The sequence below is a fragment of the Myotis yumanensis genome, unplaced genomic scaffold (assembly GCF_028538775.1).
Source record: "Myotis yumanensis isolate MYYU_CA2020_CCGP unplaced genomic scaffold, mMyoYum1.0.hap1 SCAF_5, whole genome shotgun sequence".
Taxonomy (NCBI): domain Eukaryota; kingdom Metazoa; phylum Chordata; class Mammalia; order Chiroptera; family Vespertilionidae; genus Myotis; species Myotis yumanensis.
The window spans coordinates 32,499,204-32,520,071 of NW_027223756.1; the positions used below are offsets into that span (position 1 = coordinate 32,499,204).

The 20,868-nt window shown below is 48.9% G+C and overlaps 1 protein-coding gene across 4 annotated transcripts in view; it reads right to left on the reverse strand.

Moving 5' to 3' along the window:
- Positions 1-6,686: 6,686 nt before the first annotated feature.
- The window catches only part of SLC25A48 (solute carrier family 25 member 48), a 39,832-nt gene continuing 25,650 nt past the window's right edge, over positions 6,687-20,868 (reverse strand). For 2 of the 4 annotated variants that reach the window (XM_070414952.1, XM_070414953.1), the window contains 4 exons: positions 19,235-19,492; positions 16,858-16,991; positions 11,114-11,232; positions 6,687-6,967 (listed from right to left, as the gene is read on the reverse strand). In XM_070414952.1, the coding sequence (XP_070271053.1) occupies positions 6,775-6,967; positions 11,114-11,232; positions 16,858-16,991; positions 19,235-19,492 (704 nt within the window). In that variant the 3' untranslated portion in view covers positions 6,687-6,774. Of the gene's footprint in view, positions 6,968-11,113; positions 11,244-16,857; positions 16,992-19,234; positions 19,493-20,868 lie in introns of all 4 variants that reach the window. The other 2 variants (XM_070414955.1, XM_070414956.1) reach the window with 2 other exon arrangements.

The window sequence follows — 20,868 nt, forward strand, 5'->3', positions numbered from 1 at the left end:
TAAGTTGTTTCCAGGGGAAATTCCTGACCAGGCCACACCACTGCGGGCCGAAGCCCCACCCCGATGCGGCCGGCCTTGCCGCTGACCAGTCCACATGCACCTGTTTCTCTATCTTCCCATCCATCCAGTGTGAAACGGGATGTTATTGTAAAGGCTCAACCCTGTGATTCCTTCCCCACCCAGACCCAGACACCGCTCTTCCTCTGGAAAGGGAGCCCTCAGCAGAAATGCAAAGACCATTCGCCCATTTAAAGTGGCGAATTCAATGGCTTTTACTATAGTCACAGGGTTGGGCAACCAACACCACAACCTAATTTGAGAAGATGTCATCACCCCTAGGAGAAACCCTGTACAGACCAGCAGCCATTCCCTATGCCCCCTTCCTCCGGCCTAGTCAACCAGTAATCTACTTTCTGTCTCCATCAATGTGCCTCTTCTGGATTTTTCCTATAAATGGAATCACGCAATATGCGTTTTTCTGTGTGGCTGGCTTCTTTCACTCAGCATGGTGCTTTGAAATGTCATTCTTGTTGTGGCCTATATAGGCATTTGGGTTGATTCTGCCTTTTCGCCATTCTGAATAGTGCTGCTATGAACATTCTTGTAAAGGTTTTGTGAAGACATATGTTTTCACTTCTCATGGGTTTACATCTAAGAGTGGAGTTGCTGGGTCACATGGTAATGCTACCTTAACTTTTTGAGGAACTGCCAAACTGTTTTCCAAAGTGGCTATACCATTTTACATTTCCACCAGCAATGCATGAGGTTTCCAACTTCTCCACAGCCTTAGCAACACTTATTATCCATCGTGTTTATCGTAGCCATCCCAGTCCGATTATCTGGCTGTGAATTTAGTGTATTTTCCTAATAACTAGTGTTGCATCTTTTGATGCATCTTTGCGTGTGCTCATTGGCCACTTATATTTCTTCCTGAGAGAAATGTCTAATCAAATACTCTGACCAGAGAGGGGCATGGACATGCCATGGAGCGCAGCGGAGAGGCCTGGGTTGGCAGATATGGCACACATGGGCCATGTGGCCAGCCAAATGGGAATGAAGTCGCTTCCACAGAAGCCACATGGAGGAAAGACCAGGACTTAGGACTAGAGAGGGGGGGATGCCAGGTACGGTGATGTATCTCCCAAGAGACAGAAGCTTCTCCTATACCCCAAACCCCCAAATCTAACTAAAGCAGTGGTTCTCAACCCTCCTAATGCCATGACCCTTTAATACAGTTCCTCATGTTGTGGTGACCCCCAACCATAAAATTATTTTCGTTGCTACTTCATAACTATAATTTTGCTACTGTTATGAATCGTAATGTAAATATCTGATATGCAGGATGTATTTTCATTGTTACAAATTGAACATAATTAAAGCATAGTGATTAATCACAAAAACAATATGTAAATATATATGTGTTTTCCGATGGTCTTAGGTGACCCCTGTGAAAGGGTCGTTCGGCCCCCAAAGGGGTCGCGACCCACAGGTTGAGAACCACTGAACTAAAGTCACTCTCAGGACAGGGAGAAGGAGAAAATCCCGAACTGACTGCATTTAACCTGTAATTTCGGAATTTTACCCTGAAATGGCAAAATTACTTTTTATGCCATGAGGTAGAATGGATGCTTGAAAAAAACTAAATTCAGTTAAAGTTCATTTATTTTGTACACACCTGAAGCTGTGGTGAGTCACTCAGCAAATACCAACGAAGCCTGCAGGGAGCGCCAGGTGCCAACCTCAGCACAACAGCGAACACAGCAGCATCCTCAGTCTGCAGGTGTGTGGGGGGGGAGACTGGCCTTCGCTGCTGGGAAGCAGAGAGTCAGGGCACTAGGGTGGGTCTGTGACTGGCAGGGGTGACTGAGCCCAGAGAATACTGGCCCCTCCCCACATTCATCAGCGGGGAGGGTGCGGGGGTGGGGGGAGCAGTGATCCTGTGGATGGCTTTTCTGGATCTGAGGTGCTTATGGGCTGAACTCCTCTGCTGGACAGAATGTTACCTGGAAATTTCTCTGATGTCAGTCTGAGAGAGGGGCCAGAACCCTGAAGGACGAGAATCAATGACTCGTCAGACACCCTGGGCACAGAAGGGCCATATCAGCATCTGCAACCACCCCTCCCCAAGTACACATATCAGATCTTCAGATATCGGTCCAAAGGCCTAGGAGACAGGCATCTGGAGCTCTCGGGGTTTCACCTGCAGAGACAAGTGTTGCGGTAAAGTGGAAAGAAGTTAACTAGAAGAGGACGCTCTGCCGGGAGAAGGCGTGAGCCTGCAAACAGGCCGCGTCAGAACAAAGTCTTGCACGCGAGACTTATTGTTCCGAGACAGAACTTTCCTTGACGTGATGAATAGTCCATGAGGGCATAGAAAGTTCAGGGGAGGGTGCACTGCTGCAGGTGGAAAGAATCTTTATATAATATAGGAAATTAATAGTGTCATGTATAACTTAGCTCTGATGATTTCATAAAGCATGTTTGTTAATCATTGTCACTTCCTGTACCCCATTGTTAATCATTGTTACTTGCTGTACTCCATTGTTATTTGCTGTGCTCACCCCCAATAAAAGCCAGAAGGGATCAGAGGATCTTTGCTATTCGCCTGAGCGAGCGGTAGCCCTCTGCTTCTCCGTATCCTGTCGTCCGACTCATCTCTGCGTCTCCGTTCACCAAGAACATCAATAGACAAGGCCCAGGAAGCACCGCCACAGTCATCCTGTGTGGCCCCCTGAAAATGCAAGCACCCCAGATGCACAGAGAAGAAGGCGGGCCAAGAAAAATCCCAGGGACCCACCCCTCCCCGACCGTCTCTAACCCCTATGTTTTGCATTTTACAGTTTAGAAAACCACGTTTGCACTTGATTCTTATGGAAGCCCTGGAAGGTAAGTAGGGATACTCTGTGTGGCCATTTTACAGATGAGGAAACTGAGGCGCAGCAGAGGCAAAAGCTTGCCAAGGGCACCCAGCCAGCTGATGACAGACCTGGAACTAGAACCCAAAGCAGAGGTCTCCCTAGTCCAGTGATGGCGAACCTATGACACCTCTGACACGCGAACTCATTTTTTTTGGTTGATTTTTCTTTGTTAAATGGCATTTAAATATGTAAAATAAATATCAAAAATATAAGTCTTTGTTTTACTATGGTTGCAAATATCAAAAATTTTCTATATGTGACACGGCACCAGAGTTAAGTTAGGGTTTTTCAAAATGCTGACACGCCGAGCTCAAAAGGTTCGCCATCACTGCCCTAGTCTGAGGTTCGTTCCACAGAGAAGTGAAAGGACAACAAGGGAGGCAGGAGACCCAAAACACAGGAAGCGTAGTTACAGGGCCCAGACGCTCTCCTCACCGAGGCCAGGGTCACCAGCCACCCGAAGCCTATGCCTGTGCAGGATTTAGTTGACCTCTGCTGCCACCAAGTGGTGATTCTGCAGCATACCAGCCAGGAAAGCCTTTGGTGACAGATTTTTTGTGTGTGGAGCAGCCCCTCAAAGGGGCCCTGGGGTCAAAACAATTTTCATACCAAGTATAACATAAGATGGCATCTGCCCTTTTCACTCTCATTTTCCCACGAGTGTGCAATGGAGCTTTCCACAGGCTACGCGGCAACTGGCATCACAACAGATTGAAAGCAGAAGCGTATGGGGATCCGCCTGTCCTCTAGTTAAGCCAGAAGTTAGGGAGATTTGCAAAAATGTAACAGTGCAACTCTTTCATTATTTATTTTTTGGGGAAACATAGCTATTTTCATAAAAATGTTATTATTTTAACATGTAATAGGGTTGTTACGCTTTATATAAATATTTTTAAAATGATCTTTTAATTTCTGGTAAATGTTACAATCTGCATAAACAAAAGTTCTCTATAATTTTGAAGAATGAATGGGACTGCTGTTGAGAACTGCTGTTACCGAGTGCCAACGGATGCTTGTTGGCACCAATTCAATGCCAACAAGAATCCCCTTTGGGGATGCAGTGAAGAAGGAAACTTTACTCAGTGCAAACGCGGCTGTGGAACAGCTGAATGGCGATGCAGCCCGGCTGTGAAAACAGCACAGCTGTAGAACCGCTCTGGGGCCAGGGGTCCTGGGGCCAGGCCCCTCTCCAGCTAGACAGCTCTGCTCTGCCCATGCTGGCCGGCTTCACTCTGCTCTGGCAAAGCTTTGGTGTTTCAGCTCAGCCAGGGAGATGAAGCTTCATTCCTTTTTTTTTTTTTTTTTTTTTTTTGAGAGAGAGAGAGAGAAACATCAATTTTTTGTTCCACTTATTTATACATTCATTGGTTGATTCTTGTATGTGCCCTGGCTGGGGATGGAACCCACAACCATGATGTATGGGGAACAATGCTCCCACCAACTGAGCCACCCAGCCAGGGCCCCAGCTTCATTCTTATGTAGACAGAAATCCCTGCCCATGGTCCCTGATTGGTCCATTTCATGCAAATGATGGCTCCAAATCCTTGCAGTTTGATTGGCCCAAAAGGCACTGTCCTGATTGGTTAAAATAGCCACTCTGATTGGTCACAGCTGTGCAGCTCTGATTGGGTTGGGAAAGCCTCAATCCTACTGGTTGAAATAGAATTTCAGGAAACCTTTATAAGGGCTGGCTCAGATGGCAGAAACACAGTGCAGGCCGGCAGTTCAGCACAGGCTTCTCTGTGAAGTGCAGTTTGTGTGAGAGGCTCCATGCAGGAATGGCTGCTACGCTCTGTTTTTTGTTTGTTTTTAAATATGAGCCCAGTTCGTCACCAGGAGCCCTTCTTAGTAGACGTCTTCCCCGCCCACCTCAGGGTTCACAAAGGTAATGGTAATTGTTACTTTTTTCTCCGATACCAGAAATGCTCCCTGTTCATGGAGGTCAGGGTGTTCAGGCTAAAGAAAAGCAGAAGTAGGACAGCCTGGAAGGTGGTGGTCAGACAGGAGCTGGTCCCGTGGGTTTGTTGGATACTCAATCATTCCTTCAAAAAACATTTAAATGCTCACACGTGCCTGGTATTGGATGGGATGGGAAAATGGTTGGAAGTACGGGGAACCTGGGACAGAGCAATAAGAGGTGAGTCTGGAAGAGCAGCTCTGATGGGGATTGCCAAAGGCCTTCACTGACAGTTCAGGACTCTGTACATTACACAGGTGTCCCAACAACTTTCTCTTTCCCACTATGAAATGATGTTCCATGGGCTGGACAGCAGGGAGCAGAGTGGCCTCAAGACTATCAAATGGAACTGGAAGTACATTGGAGCCTCCGTTTCTCCGCCTGTGAACTTGGTCAGCAAGGCCTCTTTCTGTTTACCTCCTCCTCTCATAGAGCAGATCAGAGAACACCAAGAGGAACTGCGAAGGATTCTGACACCTGAAGAAGGTTGTTCCTTGGATCTCAGCCTTATCAGCGCATCCAGCAGACGCCCTCTGCTGGCCTTGTGAACACACCACCACTTCCAAACAAACTGGGCAACCGGGACTGACACCGGGAAACGGTCTCGTTGAGGCCGACTTACTAGTAAAAACACACTTTAGACCGCGTTAGAGAAAAGACCTCAGGGTCACTGGGAAGGGACTAGATGACAGTGGACATCTCTTCACCAGTGTCCACAGTGCCTGCCCAGGGCCAGTGATGCTGGGTGGGCAGGCCCACCTGTCCTGTCAGTAGAACCATACACCAGAATGGAAGTGCTGCTGTCCCCGACACAAACGACAGAGTCTGCACGCAGTAGGTGCTCAACAAATGCTTGATGACCGGTGGAGGGATGGAGAGTTGGACTGCAGCCTGCAGATCTGCCTGAGGGACCCGCCATTGCCAGGGGCTGTGAAGCAGAAAGACCAAGGAGGGCACACTGAGGGTTTGTTTCAAGGAGGGAACCCTTTGCTAGAGCATCAGGATAAACAATGAGGCTGAACACTTTCAACTTCTTTATGCCTTTGCAGCGCTGTGCCTTGGTGCTGGGTCTGGTAGGGCAGGGAATTTCCAGAAACATGCTCTGAGTCACTCAAGGGCAGTGGAAGGGGTTGGGGAAATCACAGGGGGCCGGGAGAGAGAAAAGAAATCTAAGGATATTTTCACCACCAGGTTTTAAGCCAGGAATGGCAACTAGATTCCTTTGTATGTCACTTCTGACCGGCTGGCTGGTGGTGGCTGCTCAAGGCACTGTGTTGAGGAGGACTCTGAAGCTCCATCCAGCTCCACAGGAGAGGCTCCCTGCCTGATTAAAGATGCCTGTTGTAGGCACGAAGAGTGGGAGTGACATCACGGACACGAGCAATGGCCTCCCCACATGGCTCGAGTGAGAAACACAATGTAGAATCATGACATCATTCTGGAAACCGGGCGGTGGACAAAGTATTTTATTTTGCTTCATTTTGTTCTCCATGTGAAAATAAGGCCCAGAGAACGCCCACCCTACCCGCACTCAGCGCCCCCGCCTCTGGAGCGTGACCAGCACGGACCGCTGGCCGCGGGGGGGATAGAGCGCCTACAGGGCTTCCTCTCACTCCATTGCCCGTTCACCCGCCGCGCCCTCCCTGCCCACCTTAGGCAGCTGGGAAAAGGGAAGAGAGACTTCTCACCTGCGTGGAATGGCCTCTTCTCTGGTGACATCTACAGGGGTCTAAACAGAGGGAAGAGTGAGGGTGGCCTGTGTCTCTTGGAAGCCAGGCAGAAGCATCCCATACAGAAATGACCTGAAGAAGTTTTCATTGTTTTTATTTGGAAACTTAGAGACAACTCCAGCTCCTCTGCGAATTCCCAGTGAGTTTACAGCAGTCGTGGGAAGCAGGTCTACTTCGCCCCACTTTTTACCCGGTGCCACTGCAGATAAAAAATAGGTGGCGGTTTATCAATGGTCCAGCTGGGAGGAGAGGAGCAGAGTGCTTGCGATCCAAAAGAAGGGGTTCGGAGGTGAGCAGGTTCTGGAGAGGCCTCGCCCTGCAGGGAATGGGTGGGGCCCTGGTCCATGACGCCAGCCCTGGCCCTGAGGAAATAGAAGGAAAGGTAAGGCTTTCATACAATCAGTCAGCAAGATCTAGCAGTCAAACAACCCACTTAGAGCTGCTTGGGTGAAGCAACAATTGGCAAAGTATCACCATGAGAACAGGCTGGTGGAAGGCTATGAGGTTGTCTAGGTTACAGTCAAACCTCGGTTCTCGAACGAACATCTCCCATCTTCAACAGTTCGCTTCTCAACCTGACAGCCTTTTCATGCTGATACCTGTATGATCAGTCAAACATTTCTCAGGCGACTAACAAAGGAGAGAATGCGTGAGTATGAGTCAGTTTATTGCTAAAGTGCATGTTGATAACATCTCAGGAAATTGTGCTGTGAATATTTGTGTGTTTTTGTTCTTATTGCTGCTTATTATTAATTATTAAATTTTCATTTTTTACTGTACATTTCATTTCCTTTTTGTTACATTTTCATTTACATTTCATGTCCTTTTTGTTTTAAAGTGTTTATAGATTAAACAGTACATTAGGCATGTACTGTATATAAGTATTATATATTGAGAGTATTATGATAAGTGAAATAAGCTAGTCAGAGAAAGACATGATCTCACCTATAAGTGAAATCTAATGAACATAATAAACTGATGAACAAAATAGATCCAGAAACATGGAGGTATAGAACAGACTGACATACCTTGTGGGGGGGGGGGGGGGACAGGGTTGAGAAAGGGCAGGAGGAGACAGGAAGAGATTAACTAAAGGACTCATATACATATATGCATAACCAATGAGCACAGACAATAGTGTGGTGAAGGTCTGGGGTGGGGTAGGGGCTGGGAGGGGGGTTAAGGGGAGAAAAATTGGGAGACATCTGTAATACTGTCAACAATAAAATAAAATTGTTAAAGAAAGGAAGATTACTAGCAAAACGGAATTATTTGGGGGTCTGGAATGAATTAATTCAATTTACATGATTTCTAGTGGGGGGGGGGGGAGATTCAGTTTTCAAACAGCCTTCCAGAATGAATCAAGTTTGAGAACCAAAGTTCCACTATATTTGCATATTTTCAAAAAAATGGGTGGGAGGGAGACTGTATCTACTTCCCTTGAAAATGAATTTCCTGACATCGAAAGTAGACCAATGAGGTTTGGAGCACGAAAGTCATGGCAGGGGCAGAACAGCATTATTTCTGGAAGGTTCTGGATGTGGGGGATCCAGGTGGACAGGTAGGAGTGGTGCCCTGGATCCACAGGCCTCAGACAAGCCCAAGAACTGACCGCTGACCAGTGGCTGGGCCCCCTTTCTATCACCAAAGGTCATCTCCCTCGTGTAGTCTGACTCAGGTTTCTCCGTACGAACAGATAAAGCCACACCATGAAACGACCACCTTGTGCCGCATTCACTTGGGTACAAACAGTCCGTGGGTCACTCTTGTGTTGACCTGGAGAGAACTACCTGAGCAGGTGGGTGAAAAGGAAGTGTGGGAGCCGGGGAGCGCTCTGTGTCTGGTTGTTAGATGGAGGCTGGAGCTGACTGGAGCTGGCTGTGTCCTGCAGGCACTTGAAGACCATTCCAGGGATTCCCACTGCCTGCACGCGGCACTTTTGAGATCGTCACCATCCTACCACTTCCCTAGTTCTCTAATGACATCATCTCACTGTCCTCAGTTTACCAGGGGTGGGCAAACTTTTTGACTCGAGGGCCACAATGGGTTCTTAAACTGGACCGGAGGGCCGGAACAAAAGCATGGATGGAGTGTTTGTGTGAACTAATATAAATTCAAAGTAAACATCATTACATAAAAGGGTACAGTCTTTTTTTTGTTTGTTTTTTTAGTTTTATTCATTTCAAACGGGCCGGATTCGGCCCGCGGGCCGTAGTTTGCCCACGGCTGGTTTAGACCATGACGGAGGCACTGGTTTCCATGTGGTCAAAGCGTGGATAACTACCCTGGCCTGAACCATGACTGGCCCGAGATCTCAGAGCAGGAGGGTAAGTTCAAATCCAAGATCTGTTAGAGGGCCTTGGTGTTCTTGGGTCAGAGCAGGAGGCTTGTTTAAGATAAGGCTCCAGAAAAGTCACTGGGAACCCCCTCCCCAATTCCTGCTGGGCGCACCAGCCTCCTCCCACCCCAGCTGACATCTGTACCCTTGTATGGTCAGAGCACTTTCAGGAAGAAACGCTTCCAGTCAGGGTGTGTGTGTGTGTGTGTGTGGGGGGGGGGGGGGGGGGGGGGTCACTGTCCTGAATGGCCAAGTCTAAAACAATCAGGGTTTGGCATGCTAGAAACTTCTTCCTTCCTCCTGAAGTAGCCAGTCACCAGGGTGGTCACAAGTGACAGATGGCGACAGCTCCGGCAAGCGTCCAGCCACTCTGGGAGCGGCCAGGCCTTGGCATTAAACCACCTTGCGGCTGAAGATTTAAGGACATGGGAAAACGGTCCTGGACTATTAAACAGGAGAGATTATAAAACATTGTGGGAAGTAGGATCCCTTTTTGGGGGAACACATAAAAAACACTTAGAAAATAATAGAAAGGTCTTGGAATTATAGGGTTTTTGTTGCTGTTCTTTCAGTTTACTTCTTTTCCCCCTAGTTTTCTAGAATAAAATGCATTGATTTTATTATAAATTTTTTTTAAAGGGGGGAATGGCTAATATCTGAGCACAGCTTTAAGAACCAGGCCTCCCTTCCCTGCCTTGGACATAACCCTAGTACAGTAACTTGTCACCCAAGATGTTTAATTATGCAAAATGCATTGCTTCCCTCTGCCTTTTATAAGAGAGGGCAGAAAGCCAGGGAAGCTGTGAATGTGGGTGCTTTAAAGAGCTAAAAGCATTTGCTTTAAAGCCGTGTCTCGGGCTATCCCTGGCTTACTCTAGCCAGCTCTTACTCTGCCCTGCCCTCCCCCTGGCCTGTCCAGGCGTCCCCCAGGGCTCAGCTTCCTCAGGGGAGGGTGCAGGGAGGTTTGCTAAGACCTTCCTGATGAAGACCATCCTTCCTGAGAGAATGTGCAGTCACCACAGCCGACGCACATTGGTTTCTGGGTAACTAGAAAATTCAGCGACTTCCTCCATTTTGTCTCTGAGCTCTGCAAGGGACCGGTTTGGGGCAGGGGAGAAGAAACAAGAGAGGAAAAGAAGAGAAAGAACTGAGAAGATATGGAAGTTGATCATCCAGCCACTTGGTGATATTTATGAGTGGCCATTCATGTGTCAAGCTCTGTGAGGAGGCACAGGCCATCGAGGTGAAATAATAGTCATAGTTCTCCTGGGACTTCCACGCTGGCTGGGAGTGAGGCAAATCATCAGGCAGTTACATGCAGGGGGATGTGGTAGGGGCTGAGCAGGGGTTGTGTGGGGGAGCCTACAGCAGGCACAACGCCTGGCTGAGGCATCAGGGCAGGCTTCCTGGAGGAGGAGACTTTGAGACCAAGGCCTGGATGACAAAGAGTTGAGGAAGCCAAGGACAATGGGAAAGGTGTGAAGCCAAGGACAATGGGAAAGGTGTGAAAACAGCTTGGGGGCAGCCTGCCAGGCAGGGGCAGCATTGCAAAGTCACAGAAATGAGAGTGAGGATGGTATACTCAGGATGGTGGCGAGGATGAGGTGGTTAAGGACTGATGCTTTACCTAGTGGGTAATGGGGAGCCACTGAAGGCATTTGTGCAAGGGAGTCTCTTACTCAGATTTCTGTTTATAGATGCTTTGAGCCAGTGATCTTTCTGCGATGAGGAAGGGAGAAGGACAGGGTGTGGGGGAGGAAATGGGGCAGAGGCTGTTCCCTAGAGTTCTGGGAGCCTGGTGGTGGCTCTCAGACTCAGGCACTTAGCTCAGTTGGAAGGTGGGAAGATGGTGCCTGTGTGACAGGGGTGGGTACCCTGGTTTGAGTCCTCACTTCTGAGCCTGGGTCATTAACTTGTACAGTGAAACCTCTCTCCAAGGGCCATGGATCTGCTGAGTGGGAAAACAGATATGTGCGCTTCCATACAGAGGTCAGTGGTGTGCCCACCCAGCTCACCACCAGTCACAGGCAGGTATTTGAGAAGGGCTTTCAATGACAAGAAGGGTGGCGATCCGAGCCCCAGGATCAACACAGATTAGATAGGAAACCAATGCCGGGAGACATTCTCATGGCTAAGAAGAGGGTTTCAAGCTCTGGGAGGTGCGACTGACCTGGCACTCAGGGGCTGGTCACCGGGTAGTTCCCTCTGATGGCCCGCAGCGAGAGCTCGTACCCCAGGAACATGGCTGCGCTCATGGGGAAGCCCCGCACAGCATTCACCGTGATGCCTCTGAAAAACACCTGTGACAGGGGACGGCATTATCACAGGGGACTGACCGCGCCTCTGCAGGGCCACACCGGAGGGCAGGGAGAGGGCTGGTGGTGATGCCCGCTCAGGCCCGTCTCAGGCTGGGCCCTGCAGAGCCGGAAGGACCTGTGCAGGCAAAGGCTGCCTGGGATGCCCAGCCATGCCCTGCCCTGACCCAGGTCATGCCGGATGGCACTTCTCCTGCCAGGCCTGGCCCACATGCACTGTGACAAAACTGTTGAGTCCTGTGAACACCCACATCTCCTTGCTTAATCGCTGCTCTCTCTTGTGGGCACACACATACACACAGGCACACACGTGCATGTGCACACATGATTTTCAGGAATCTAGAAGTCAGAACTCCCCCCTCCTCTTTGCAGTGGTGGACAGAGCACCAGCCCCAACCAATACAGTGACAGGTGCTTCCTGGGACATGCCCAGGGACCAGTGGGGAGAACTCTGGCCGTGTGAAGAGGGCAGACACAGAGTTGAGGCACAGCTGTGCCATTTAGTAGCTGTGCTATTTGGGCAAGTGGCAGCCTCTGGAATCTCAAAATTTCCAACTGTAAAACGGGGGTGATCATGCCATTGACCTGATACAGCTGTTGAGGGAATAAATGAGATGACGCTGTGGAGCACGGACACAGTGTTGACTAGCACATCACCATCCTTGTTACCTAAAGGCATCGCTTTGGACAGAGTGGCACCCAACCTCGATCATTAGTGTGAGTGCCTCGGGGTGGTGGCCTGTCGATGAGCTGCTAGCCTTGACCTTAATACAAGAAGACTATGTTTGCCTTCCATCCCAGGGAATACGATAAGATGCTTTCCTTCCTCCCTGAATCCTCTTGCCTGGTGCAAGAAGACACTAATCGATGTGACCTAGTTCCAGCCCTCGGAAAGTTTATAACCTACTAAAGGAGCCAAGCCCCACTCAGGAATAATGACAACATCATGTAGAACGTGGTGAGAATAGATAAGGGCTTTGGTGAGCAGTGGGGTGGAGAGGAACTGTCCTTAAACGTCCTCCCTGGACAAAACATCTAAAGGCAAATTCCTATCCAAGCATAGATGACCCGGTAACTGTCAGGCATAAGATGCAACTCTGTCACCTGGCTCCTGTATGATTTACTACGTTTATGAATTAGGGCTGGTATTGTAATTTTAAGAAAGTGGAAATCCAGCCCTTTGCATTCCCTGCTTGCTTAGTAGTCGGGCACTGTGGTGGCAGGTTAGGTGCAGGCCACTGACAGGACGTCAGGGGACCTTCCTTCAGGAGCGGTGCCTGCGTCTTGCCACTCTGTGGCAGCCTGGGAGACGCAGCTGGATGGGAAGGGGAGAGAGGGCGGTGGACTTGGGAAGCCTAGGCCTTGAGGAAGGGAGCTGATGGACAGGATCCAAGAAGTGAGCAGGTGGCTCCTCCAAACCCCGGAGCAATTCAGGTAGCGGGCAAGTGGGATCCTCGCGACATTAGCTCTCCTTTCTCATGTCTAACCTTTCTGGAATTCCACAGGCTCACCCAGAGTGACTGAATAACAGCCAGGAACCGGGTCAGGCTCTGGAGGAAAATTCCATGCAAGGTGCCCCAGAGGCTCCCCTGCAAGGCAGGCCAGGCAGATCCTCCTGTCCCACAGCACTGGGCCCTGCAGGAGCCCTAGGCCACTTCAGACAGACAGACAGACAGACAGACAGACAGACACTCCTCCCTCCAACAGCTGCAGCCACTCTGCCTCTGCTCTGCGAGGCTGAAAGGTGGCTAACAAAACGCACACCTTCTGGCTTTTACTACAGCTCTCAGAACACAAAAAACACCAGGCTGAGTTGTTCCTCATGAAGCCTCAATGGCTCCCCACTGCCCAAGGTCAAGTGCACACCCTTCCCTGGCCGGTCAGGGCCCACACCCTCTGTTCCTGCTCTTTCCCTGGACTGCCTCTTACACCTCACACCTGTCACTCTGGGCAGTCTAAAAGCCTGTCCTTCCTCCTAAGGGACCAACTCTCTTCACCACTGGGCCTCTGCTGGAATGCTCCCAAATCTGGCTGTGCCCTCTAGTAGTCCTCCCAGGCCACCCCGTGCTGGACTATGGTCCCCTGCCTTCTGTGCACTCATCTCTCTGCTATCACAGCACTTCTCACACCCCTGCCAACTGCCCATCCTCTCATTAATAATCCCAGTAAGGGCAGTGGGAGCAGGGCTGTGTGTGTGGCTCATCTCCGAATCCGCAGCACCTGCACTGTGCTTGGCCTAGAGGACCCTCTATAGCAGCAGTCACCAACCTTTCGGACCTCACGGACCACCAGTGGTCTGTGGACCACCGGTTGCCGATCGCTGCTCTATAGATCTATTAAATGAATCAATGGATGGATGGATGGAAGGAAGGAAGGAAGGAAGGAAGGAAGGAAGGAAGGAAGGAAGGAAGGAAGGAAGGGTCTCGATACCAGAAGAATGGTTTCTGAGCTGAAAGAGTCCCAGTGTGATGTGATAGTGGGGGATTCCTGGAGTGGAGAGAAGGTTCCAGGACCCCCCCACATTGCAGACCCAAAGAGCAACCAACCCTGGTGCTTCAGGAAGCTTTCTACTACAAATGATCCTCTCTGTCTCCCCTTAGATTTAACCACTCTTGTCCTACTGTCCCAGATCCCTTCACAAGGACACCAAGTCACTCCTCCAGCATCCTATTTCAGATGACAGCTCTCCAAGTATGAGCCATGGCCCATGTGGCCCACAGCGATCCTCACAGCAGGCAGAAGATGGATCCAAAACTTGGTAATGCCCTGAACCATGGACTTCTAACCCCCATCATGAAGGCTGCTTTACCGCTAATCATTAAGAGAGTTATGAAAAGGGCTACTAACATTGAACACTGCCATCATTATTTTACTGCTTTCCAATTCTCTCTTACCACTGAGTTCTTCTCCCAGGGGAAAGTGGAAACAGCTTAGGGCTTTGCACACCCCTCAGTGAGCTGCAGTAAAAGTGTTTTGGAGGGAGTATTCCACAAAGCAGTGCCCAAGCCAAGTGGGACTGGAGCCATCCTTCAGGCCTGGGAAAAGGCGTTCCTCCTACTGCCAGGAATATGACTGTGAGACAACCCAACCTTCCGGGACTGTGTGGGAATTTTTGCTACCATATGTTATTTATGTTACTTATATGCAAACTTACATACAAATATACATAAATATCCATATACAGGCATGCACAGGCTGGGAATATTTTTGGACTACATCACACAAAATAACAGTAATTGCCTTTGAGAAAGTACTGGGAACCACAGTGATATTTAGACAATATATCTTCTTATACCTTTTGAAACATCCTATGTTCATACATAACCTTTTTTAACCTTCTAATAAAAAATTTAAAAATTAACCTCAGTCAATGAGGTGATTAATCAAGCTGACTATGGCTATCTTTGCTTAACACCTATCTCTGACTATAACTATGGACCAAATGCAATTGAGATTTAAAAATTGATCATCTGGCCTTAGTTGCCCTCAAGGACATGTTTTTTTTTTTGTGTTGTTTTTTTCTTTACTGAGCACTATAGTTTTTGGAGAAAATAATATCAGCAATATATTTTGCCTCTACAGGCATTTTTAAAATTGTGACATTAATATTTCAGATAACACCCAAAAAACATCTCATAAAAACAGAACATCCCCATTTGAATCTCTCTTATGTGTACTCGTTGGTTGAATCACAAACTGTGCTTCTGCCAAAAAAAGAAAAGATAATTGAGGTGAGAATTCTAGGAAGAGGGCAGAGCAGAAAACACAGGAATCCGCCTCTTCTGGAGTTTACTGAAGGTTTGGACAGTAAATTGTGATTAATTTCAACTCTTAGCACGGTGGCAGCTACCCACCCTCCACCCAAGCCCTGGGGCAGGAAGCTGTGCACTGTTCTTGGAGCACCTGCACACAGCTTGTGGGAGCCAGGATAGGCAATAAGGACCCAGCCCCCCCCCCCCCCCCCCCCCCCCCCCCAATATCGAAGCTGGTTCTGATCACCGATTGCTGTTTCTGGTCAGAGAGGTACCATTGTTGTTTCACCCAACCCCACCCTCCATTGATACAAGCCCCTGCCCTTCTGATTGAAGGGACTTCCAGGGGACTTAAAGGGCTAATGCCTTTCCCCCTTCATTTTTCTCTTTTTCCCCTTAAAGATTAGGACATTCAAAACCAACTGCATGTTTGGGGAAAATCAGAAAGTGACTGAAGGTGCCCAGGGAAAGCTGCGGCTCAGAAAGGACCTGAAAGGATCTGCGTTCACACCTGGTCCTGGCCACAGAGACAGCCTGCAGCAACCAGAAAAACAAAACAATAAACAGAGACAATGACAACAAACACTACGCCTTTGGAAAAGGGAAGAACTGATTTCCAGAGTTACCTCATTACTTATTAGATTCAGAAGTCTAGTTTTTAACCAACAAAAAAATCACAAGGCATTCAAAAATAACTAAATCAGCAGAAACTGTTCCTGGAAAAGACCTGATAGCAGAACTACTTGACAAAAACTTTAAAACAACTGTCTTATAGATGCTTGAAGAACTGAAGGAAGATATGGAAAAAGTCAAGCAAATGATATATGAATGAAATTGAAATATCAGCAAAGAAACAAAAAACTCAGAAACCAAACAGAAATTCTGGAACTAAAAAGTACAATAGCTGAAATTTAAAATTCACTAAAAGGATTCAAAGGCATATTTTAACAAACAGAAGAATCAGCAAACTTGAACCTAAGACAATGAAAAGTATTGAGGCCAAGGAACAGAAAGGAAAAAGATTGAAGAAAAGTGAACAGAGACTAAGGGACCTGTGGTAAACTCTGAAGCCAGCCAACATATGCTTCGTGGGAGTCCCAGAGGAGAAGAGAGAAAAGGGCAGAGAGAATATTTGAAGACAGATGGGGAGCTGGAACCTGTGAGACGTGATGACTGGTTCTGGGACTTCCCACTTGGAGGGGGGAGGGGAAGGCGCTGAGCAATGAGTATGGAAGGACCTCTAGCCCAGCGGTTCTCAACCTGTGGGTTGCAACCCCTTTGGCGGTCAAACGACCCTTTCACAGGGGTCACCTAAGACCATCTTGCATATCAGATATTTACATTATGATTCATAACAGTAGCAACATTACAGTGATGATGTAGCAATGAAAATAATTTTATGGTTGGGTCAGAACATGAGGAACTGTATTTAAAGCACCAGAAGGTTGAGAACCACTGCTCTAGCGTATCTCGATGAGAAGGCAAGCGTCGGTGACACACAGATGTGGGTCTGGGTCCCGGTTCCGCCACGCAGCAGCTGTTTGACCTCAGGTGGGTTCCTAGTCCTCTTTGAACCTCTGTCATGTGGGTGTACACCCACCTCCTCCGCCAGCCCGGGGCAAGGACCAGATGAGACAAGTTTCTCTTGGAGTGCTTGATAAATGGTAACCACCTGCACCTCAGTTTCCCTTCTCTAGACTCTCACATGCCCCCCAGCGTGTGACCCGCCTTCTAGGAACTGAACTGACCCCGCCGGGTTATTGTGTAAACACAAAAACTAGCACATTCTTGGATGGGGGGAGAAAAACAAACTTGTGCCAACGTTCAAAGTACTGCTGTGGGCTTACTTTAAGACCGTCCTTCTGGTAACTCTGGGAGATACAGTCCAGGACACCTTTGTATTTGTTTAAATAAACCCCATCAGCCTGGAGTCGACTTTTCACAACATCCATAGGAGTCGCTGTCCCCCAAGAAATTGCTCCTGTAAAGAGAGAGACAAACAGGAGTCAGGGGCTGGCTGGTTGGGGTCTTGAGGGGGCCCTGCAGCTTCCTGCCACTCAGAAGCTTAGTCAGCTGCTGAGGGAAGTGGAGAAGTTCAGGGCCGGGCCCGTAAGGGCTGTTCCTGAGCCTCCCTTGAGACTTGCTGTGGGACTTCACAGAATTATCCTACCCTGCAGGCCTTGGTTTGTCATCTGCAAAATGGGGCAGCAGTACCTGTCTTCATGGGGTTGCTATGAGGATAAATAAACAGATGCATGTGAGGCATTTAGTGCAGTGCCAGGCGCATAGCTTCGTAGGCGGAAGCCTTTCTTAGCAGCTTTTATTGGAGAAACAGGAACAGGCTCACCAGTGCTTGCAGCACCTTTCCCGGCGCCAGGGGAGGCCCAGGCTGAGTCTGAGGAGGAGGGCTCACAGCTCCCCAGAGGCAGGATCTACCCTGAACACACTGAAGCTAAACAAGCACTGGCCAGCCTGGGGATTGGAAAGAAAAGCAGGAGCAGGTCTTTGAAAAGCTCTTATCTCTTCCAGGTATTTGGAATAAAAGTCTTAGGACCTCACGCCCTGGCTCATCCTGGTTGGATATGCTCAGGTGCCCAGGTTTGGGCGCTTTTGTGACTTTCAGGGACTCTGGGAAAACAACACCGAGTTATTGTGTAAACACAAAAACTAGCACATTCTTGGATGGGGAGAGAAAAACAAACCCTGTGCCAAAGTTCAGGGCAGCTGGTTTGCAAGTTTTGTAATTGCTGCCAAGAGGCTCCCCAAAGAGGCCTTTGCCTGCCCCAAACTCTGCTCATCCCGGCCTCCCTCCAGCCCCTGTGGCCAAGGTGTCAGGGCGCCCTCTGCACCTCTCTTCCTTCTGCCTCAGGTCAGGATAACAGGCCACTCCCCCTGGCACACTCCCTGTCCCTCAGCCCAAGGGCGAGGGTACTACAGATGGAGGTTCGCCTGCCAGGCCACTCACACCTGCTCTCACCAGAAATGAGTGCAGGTGGGGCTTTGTTTGTCCTCAGCCAGCTTCCTGAGCACACACTGGGAGTGGCCAGCCTCAGGCAATGGGGCGGTGGGGGCGGTGGGAGTGAGGGAAAACACTGGTGTTTGGGCTTTGTTATGTGCTGGCAGAGTTTCACACACAGCTCATTATGATGAGGAGGAAAGACACTTTTCTTCTCTCTGCAGCAAAGGCCATGTTATCAGCCTCTTAAAAAGCCTTCTCCATGTTCAATATTAACTAATGTCACCCCAATTCATTTAATAAATAAATAAATAAATAAATAAAAGCATTCTCTCCTGACTCCCACGCCCCTCTTAGCCATGCTGCTCTTCTCTCTGCCCTGGTAGAGCACAGTCAAGTCCCTCCCAGGTGCTGGGTTCTCCAATTTCCTTTATCCCACCCTCTCAATCCCACTCCAATCAGGTTGCCACACCTTCTTTTGACTAAAATGGGGCTTGTCAAAGTGCCTGGTGGCCTATATACCTCACAGAGGTCCTTGGTGGGAAAGAGCCAGGGCAGCCCGCAGCACAGAGACCAGTGGGGCTGGAGCCCAGCAAGCGGACACGGGAGCAGAGAATGAGTGCAGACGGGTAACAGGCAGCCCGGTCGCAGAGGGCCTTAAACACCGCTGCAAGGACACTGACTTCTACCCTACGTGACAGGGGGATGCAGTGTGAGTTCTGAGTAGGGAGGTTAAGTTCTGGTCCATGGTCACGAAACGAGTAAGTGGGGATTTGCACTTGGATCTTTCTGAGGCGGAGTCCCTGCTGAGGTCTGCACTGGCTGTGTGACCTTGGGCCGGCCACTTAATTTCTCTGAATCTGAACTTTCTCATCCTAAAAAATGGGGAGACTGATTCCTACCTTCTGGAGGTAACGAGATCCCCACACGAGGAAGGTTTATAGTGTGCCAATATTAAAATATGGTGAACCGTAATAACCAATTTCCTCTGAACAGCTCAGTAACACCTGACACAGAGTAAGTGCTCAAAATGTATCTTCTGACTGAAAGTTCAATGAGCCCAAATAGGGACTTGCCATCGCCACAGGTCCAGTGGAGAGGAGATGGAAGAAAGGGAGGACCATTCTGCACTCCTAGTCCTTTCTCTGGCACATAGTAGGTATTTAACATGGAATTGTTGGATGAGGGATGAGTAGGGCATGGTAGGCCCCCCAACTGTCTCACTGCGGTGGCCAGCACAGGGACAGGTATCAACACTGCTGTCTTACCTGCCACACCACCTGCCAGCCACACAGCAGAGGGGCTGGGGTCTGCACAGGCCTCAGGGGTGATCCAGTCGGTCAGGAACACATAGGGGACAAAGTAGAGGCAATAGCCCGGGACGTCCCTCAGCAGCATGGCACCGGCACCCCGGTAGAGCCCCGCCAGGCCCTCCGTCCGCACGATGGTTGCAATGCAATGTACAGGCCCCTGGTAGGCTGGCTGCTCCCCGAGAGCCACTGCCCTGTTCTTCAAACTGAGGCTGGCTGCAAAGACAGGGCAGGTAAGATAACAAGTGACCCAGGGGGCAAGAGACTGGCCATTCTCTGGCACTAGAGCCAGCCCAGCCCACTGACGGTTCCCTCTCAGGTGGCCCACTGGATTTTACCAAACCTCTGACCTTCTTAGCAGCTCAAACCAGGATTCTGGAATCCCAACAGAGAGCCCTGCCAATGTGAGCAGCCAGATTGGAGACAATCTATCCAGGTGATAAAGTACCAGTTGCCTTAGAATGTTCAGGGGCTGCTGGTCAACCATCACTATGTCTCTCTAACAGATGTGACTGTAGAATGCCTAGGATCAACTATGAGAAGGCACACCAAGCTCTTTCTTGAATCAGAGACTGGAAAATCCAGCACATTATGCGTGTGTATGTGTGTGTGTGTGCGTGTGTGTACTTGTGGTAAAAAAGTACACGAGTCCTGGCCGAGTGGTTCAGTTGGTTGGAGCTTCGTCCTGTACACCAAAAGGTTGTGGGTTTGATTCCTGGTCAGGGCACATACCTAGGTTGTGGTCTGATCCCAAGTTGGGGCATGGATGGAAGGCAACTGATCAGTGTTTCTCTCTTTCTCTTTTTCTAAAAAATCAATAAAAAGCATATTTTTTAAAAAGTACATGAGATTTGGACCCAGTTCCAAATCCTGGCCCCACCACTTACAAATATTAGGTCCTTGATAGGCCACTCTTCCAGCCTTTGTTTCCTTATCTTTATAAAGAAGACAGTATTGTACCCTTTATACAGAATACAATACTGTATTGTATATTGAAAGTTGCTAAGAGAGATTTTAAAAGTTCCCACCATATACACACCCACAAAATGGTAACTGTGTGAGGTGAGGGCGTGTTATCTAACCTAAACTTGGTAATCATTTCCACTATACACATATATCAAATCACAATGTATACCTTAAACTCACACAATGTTTACATTAATTATCAATAAAGCTGAAAAATATTTGTTCATAAAAGAAAAGGAGCACAGCCTTTCGTGAGTATAAATAAGGAAGTAACTATAAAGTTCTCAGCACAGTTCTAGGAACATCGTGGGGGTCCAGTAGATGGCCGACAGGTTATTACTAAGACCGAGGTTGACTGGCACACATCAGGTGCAGGCTGTGCCGGCTGGAGGGCTGGACAGTGCGCCCTAATGCCATGGGCCCCTCCAAGTCCAGGGCACAGGGCTGCTGTCTTCTTGTCTGACTTCCAGGGTCAGGTCACAGGTTGTATGTCTAGCTTCTTCTATGGGTATGCGTAGCCACCAAGCAGTGACTCTGGCTCTCAGATTTAATCCTTCCACCGGCTCCCCGACTCCATCTCTGATGTTCATCTCTTCTGCTACGGACCCTTTAGAACAGCTTTGACT